This window comes from Ranitomeya imitator, chromosome 4 (assembly GCF_032444005.1).
Source record: "Ranitomeya imitator isolate aRanImi1 chromosome 4, aRanImi1.pri, whole genome shotgun sequence".
In the NCBI taxonomy this organism is placed as follows: domain Eukaryota; kingdom Metazoa; phylum Chordata; class Amphibia; order Anura; family Dendrobatidae; genus Ranitomeya; species Ranitomeya imitator.
This window is the reverse complement of record NC_091285.1, coordinates 475,517,127-475,523,126: the sequence shown is the minus strand read 5'-3', so window position 1 is coordinate 475,523,126 and position 6,000 is coordinate 475,517,127. Positions and strand designations below refer to the sequence as shown.

General features: G+C 41.5%; 2 protein-coding genes across 2 annotated transcripts in view; one reads left to right on the top strand and one right to left on the bottom strand.

The window, feature by feature from the left end:
- Positions 1-1,056: 1,056 nt before the first annotated feature.
- On the bottom strand, positions 1,057-2,650 carry LOC138674563 (uncharacterized). Its single transcript, XM_069762385.1, has 2 exons — positions 2,339-2,650; positions 1,057-1,857 (listed from the first exon to the last, which is right to left on the bottom strand). The coding sequence occupies exons 1-2, from the start codon at positions 2,639-2,641 to the stop codon at positions 1,057-1,059; spliced, it is 1,104 nt and encodes a 367-aa protein (XP_069618486.1). The 5' UTR covers positions 2,642-2,650.
- A 1,624-nt stretch (positions 2,651-4,274) lies between these two features.
- LOC138674562 (uncharacterized) overlaps positions 4,275-6,000 on the top strand; it is an 87,904-nt gene continuing 86,178 nt past the window's right edge. The window contains exon 1 of the mRNA XM_069762384.1: positions 4,275-4,338. Within this exon, the coding sequence (XP_069618485.1) occupies positions 4,275-4,338 (64 nt within the window). The remainder of the gene's footprint in view (positions 4,339-6,000) is intronic.

The following is a 6,000-nucleotide window of genomic DNA, read 5'->3' as shown; positions in this document are numbered from 1 at the left end:
CAACATCTTTGGAGACCAGGCAGCCTCGCACCCCAACACCACCCTCAACACCTCCCTTCCGCCACTCATCTTCCTCCCCCGGGTCGGCGGCCTTCTCCCCAGAAGCTACCATACGTAAGTGACCAAAACAGCGAGCGCTTCCCAACGGCGTGTTCCATAGTTAACCAGATCTGTTATTATTTCCTTTTAGCTGCGGCAGCAGTGGCCAGATCTCAGGGATGGCAAATAAGCAGCTCTGGTTCTGGCCAAGAAGAACCGGCGTCCCTTCTCCGTAAGTATTAAGATAATACGAGTGGTTATCTGCGGGATGTCACAATTGACAACTAAAACTGTAAAAATTAATAAAAAAAAAAATCGCCCTGCGGGACCGGACCAAATTGAAAATTAAAACACACTCAATTTGGTCCTGCCCCAGAGGTCGAGATGTATTTTCAGCGGAATCACCTTCTGTTCTCCAACCTCTTCTATCCACAGAACAGCCCAGCGTGAGAGAGCTCCTGGCAAGGCAACTGCGCCTGGAGCGGACAGCAGCGCTCCTGCAGCAGACAGCAGCGCTCCTCCAGGCTCAAGTAGAGCAGCAGGGCGTGACGCTGCGACACCTGTTGGGCCGTGGACGGAGATAAATTGTTTGTGGGTTGTTTTTTGTTATGTAACAATGTTATGTTAATTGTTAAATACAAAGAAATTGTTCCAAAAAAAATAAAAATATTTGCATTCTTTTATGTTTATGGAGGTATAAGGGTTTACAACACCATTTTTTTGGCCTCTCATCTCATTTAAAGTCATTTAGAGAGGTTCATATGATTGAAAATACGATTCTGTGTGGGTACACCATTGTACACCAACCAAGAATAACGGGAGTAAAAAATACAATAAAATTTTATTACACAAAACCCACTTTATCTAAAACGAACAACCAAGAATAACGGGAGTAAAAAATACAATTTAATTTTATTACACAAAAGACAGTGACCTAGTCGCAAAATTACATTGTGGACACAAAAGCATTACATACATATTGTGTAGTAAATGGCAAACCAAAAAGAAAAATTTTTGTTATACGGCGTGATCCTGCCAGGGTACAGCTCCAGAACCATTAAAGTACTGACAGTATTTATCTCGACAGTCCCTTGCATCGTCTGCCTGTCTGCCAGATCCCAGTGCTTGAAGAGCTGTTAAGTTTTCAGGTTGTGTACGCCATTCCCCGGGCACAATATCTCCGGTTCTTGGATCCACCGCATCAATGAATGAAGGAGGAGAATAGGAGCTGGTATCATGACGTCTCAGGAAATTATGGAGCACACAGCATGCCAAAACCACATAGTCTATAGACGGCAGCTTCAAGTTGATAGCTGTGTGGAACACTCTAAACCGATTCGCCATAATCCCAAAGGCATTTTCAACCACACGACGGGCCCTAGACAACCAGTAATTATATATTCTGCGCTCCGGTGTGAGTGTTCGCTGCGCAAATGGCTTCAGCAGATGTGGATGAAGAGGGAAAGCTTCGTCTGCGATGAAAACAAAATTGAGGTTTGCTTTTGTGTCTTCATTTAGTGGCAACTGCAGTTGATTGTTCCTCAAGCTTTTCCCAAATGAAGTGTGTTCAAAAACTCCACCATCGGAGACTCGACCATTCATGCCAACATCCACATCGACGAACTCATAGTTCGCATTGACAAGGGCCATGAGGATCACACTGAAATATCCTTTGTAGTTGAAAAAAAAGGATCCAGAGTTGGCTGGTTGCGTGATGCGCACATGCTTTCCATCTAATGCACCACCGCAGTTTGGAAACTGCCACAGCTGTTCAAAATCGGAAGCAATCCTCTTCCAGTCATCCGCCGTCTTGGGAAACTGCAAGATGAGAAAGAAACATGTACAAATTAGGTAAAATATATTGTTGTGCACATACACTCTCATGTCGACATCCTAGAGTGATTGACGCGCAGTATGGATTAGTATAACAAAGTCAACAACCCTGAGTATGCAGGCAGCCATTTTATCAGATGGCTTCACTGACTGAGAGGGGGTGCTAAACAATATATAGAAATGATATAATCAATAAAATAAAGTTGGGAGCAGCAAATAAAAGAATGGTGGCGCAGGGTTGGAGCAGCATATCAGAATGGAGCCGCAAAATGGTAGCAGCACATGTCAGAATGGAGGCGCAGGATCGCAGCAGCACATGTCAGAATGGGGGCGCAGGATGGGAGCAGCACAGGATAGGATGGAGAACATATACCAATAGAAATGCGCGCCACCAGGGCGTAGAACAGGTCAAATAGCTAGTATAATATATCGACATAACACAACAGCCAAAAAAAAATAGTAGTACCTCCATATAATGCCTTAAGCTCTGCACAATGGCCTCGCATGTCTCCGGAATCACAACGCTCAGGAAAGGTCTGGAAACAGCTGCGGAAAACTGCAAATCCTGAAGAGACCTTCCTGTAGCCAGGAACCGCAGTGTCACCGCCAACCTTTCATCCACGGGCACGGCTGCACGCATCGGCGTATCCCGCCTTTGTATGAGTGGCGTAAAAGCAGACAGTATTATCTTGAAGGATTCCTCTGACATCCTAAGGTAGTTTCGGAAATCATGAGGGTTATTATCACGTAACTCTCTTATGAGACCCATGTGTGACAATGTGGATCTTTTCTGCAGCCAGCTCCGGGTCCACATGCGACATTTTCGTTTAGGACGTCTCTCCTCTTGGAGACGTGCTGCCTTAAACACCAGGGCAGCAGCAACAACAGAACTCTCATCGGAAGTGAGCATACTTCCTAAAAAGAAAACAAAAGTACAATAAATACACGTGCTTACAAAACAATGTTTTGACCATTGATCTAATAACTATATATGTTACTACTGGCATAAACGGGGCAGTCAACCATCTCGATCTGTAAAATGATTAATTAATTGGGCCACGCTACAGCTGTGCACCTGAGGCTCTCTGGCCTACCGTACTCTCCATAAAGGAACAATCAACCACACTCCAGTGTTTATCCCCGTTGAAGCGCAACATCTGCTACGCTGTAGCGTTATACATACCTCTTGCGGTAAAAGTCTGTAGTTATAGTAGTTATAAAAGTCCAGGGAATCCAGCGAATTTAGGAGTTCTGTTTCCAGCACGTGCTCCAGAGAGAAATGAATAGAGCGCTCGACAGCTCCGGTTTTATCCGCTGGGAACAATAGTCCTTTGTCTGTCGAATGAACGCACAGTATTGTACCGCCCAATCAGCACACAGGAGGTGGAGAATTTGGCGCTCCTACGTAGCCATCTCCCCCACCCATTACATCGTATACAATATCGTGCACACCTTTGTTACACCATGCGATCATGCCGCCAAAGCGGGACACTAGACGACGAAAGAAAGTTTCAAACGATCTGCTACGACGTACGATTCTCAGCGGGGTCCCTGATCGCAGGAGCGTGTTACACACTGCGATATCGTAACTATATCGCTCGAACGTCACGAATCGTGCCGTCGTAGCGATCAAAATTGCACTGTGTGACGGTACCCTAAGGTCAAATGGAAACAATATGCAGATGCAGCAGTGCTGAGGCATTGTGCAAGCAGCAAACTCAGATGACTTGACACAAGGAGAAGCCATGCAGTGACTATGGTAAGTAGGGTGACGCTGAGGAAACATGCGAGTTACCACTATGACATTTAGTATACAAACGACACCGAAACAGTATCAACCTTGAATTATATCAACTGGTCTACTCTATTGCTTGTGAGGGTAAGGAAAAAATTATGAAAGGGGAAGAGGTCCTAATATTGGTAGAGCAACAGAAAGCCAGACCTCTGCCACTATTAGGTCTGGCATAAAGAACTTCCAGCATAATTAGTGTCAGGAGGCAGGCATCTAACAGCAGCTCCCTTTTTAAGAGAAAAAAATATACCTGGCTGCAATCTTTGGTTCATGCTGTGCACTGTTTGGGCAGAATGGATCAGGTAACAGGTTCCCTTTAAATGCGTGAGCATACGTGGACTTATTGCCTAGTTTAGCAATAGTTATAAATATGGCCATGTTTGCAAGTACCCTTAGCGTAGGAGTCCAGGAGTTCCCAATTTGCAAAAGCACTCTATATTAAAGATAAAGCTGCAATAAAGTAGAAATGGTCTCCACCCTATTACAGTTCCTCATTCAGACCACAACTGACTTCATTTTTCCTTGAAATGCACTAGCCTTAAAGGAAGGATGTGGTTTAGGGTTAGCACAAGTTGTCGGAATGCATGTTTTAAACAAGGTATTATTAAAAATGACTGCTGTGAGAAAAGTTATAACTACTATCCTACTTTACTTATTGACTTCTCAAGAAAAGGGTAAGTTCCATGGAAAAACAGCTTTATCGGGAATACAGTCTTATGTTAAGGCTTTAGTTCAGACTCTCTGCGCTGATGTATAAGCTCCGGCTGGTGCCGTATCTACAAGGATATTCTCCCCTAGAAACATTGTGTTGTAATACCTCTGCATATACGCTATGTAATAGAAGATGCCTTCAGTTTTTTTCTTTTGTATTTGCATTAATTCTGTATAAAATTCCAGGCATGTGTAAGTACTGCAAAGGGCTTATGCACCTCTGTGATAACTTATATAAGGCCACGTGCACACGTTGAATATTTTGTGAGTTTTTTTACCTTGGTATTTGTAAGCCAAAACCAGGATTAGGTAAAAAATGCAGAAGTGGTGACATGTTTCTATTGTACTTTCTTCGATCGTTCCACTCCTGATTTTGACTTACAAATATGGAGGAAATGAAACAAAATGTCCCTAAAGTGTCCAATATTATAAACAAAATTTCACTCCATAAAACTTCTTAATATTCCCATGCCTTACCAATTAATACTCTTGAAATTTTTTTTTTTTTTAAAGGGAATTATAGGACAATTCCTATTTATAGTCTGATTCGTTATAATTATATTCTATATGAAATGGAGCCATTAATATTAAGTTAAATAGTCTTAGGAAAGTAAATAATTTCTGTTTGTTATTATTGGTTATTTTTGCTATATATACATAAACCTGTGTTTGCTAATTAAAGTGTATTACGCATTTTATTGTAACATGTAAGGAAGAGCTACACGTTTAAGGTCTCCCTTTCCTTCATTATCCGTTCCTTTGCTACTATTCCAATTGCTCCCTATTAAAGAATTATTTAAATCTATCTTTCCTCCCTCTCTTTTTCCATTCCTATTATATTTCTGTTAATATAGTAAAATGTTATAAAAATTATTGAAACACAAATACCGAGGTATAATACTTATCAATCACTCAATGTGTGCATTACGACTCTGTGGAGAGTTCTAATAAGACTGTAAATGTTAAATTATCATGTTGATTTATACACAATTACATTATCTCCTTTGTTATATGGCTTTCTGAATTCTAAGATATGTTACTGTAAGCATATAGAAATATTGATTAGTTACTGAGATGAAGAATTCAGACACTTTGTCCTCATTTGACTATATGCCTCCATTAATTTGTAAGCTTCATGAGAGTGAGCTATAAGCTGTATTTTGTATTTTTTTGATTGACAACCCTAAAATATGTATCAAGTATGGACTTGTATAACAGTATTTTTGCTAGAAATATGAAGCTGTCTTATGAAGCTCCAAAAACCGGAATCTTTCCAAAACTAAACTTTTCGGGTTTCCTCCCTCTACTAGACTACCTGTAATTAACCTTGCAATTGCCTCAGGTGGTTCAATCATAACTCCCAGGCGGCACGCTCGCTGTCTTAAGGTCATATTTGACACAGAACTTTCCTTTTTTCGCTGTATCCGAACACTCACTATCTCATGTTAATTGCATCTTAACAACATCTGCAGAATCCGACCTTTTCTCACCTTTCAAACTGCAAAACTTACTGTCGCTCTTATTTTCGTCCTTACTTCAACAATTTACTGATCTGTCTTCCTCTAACCAATCTCTCTCCTCTTCAGTCCGTCATGAATGAGACAGCCAGGTCGTATTTCTGTCCA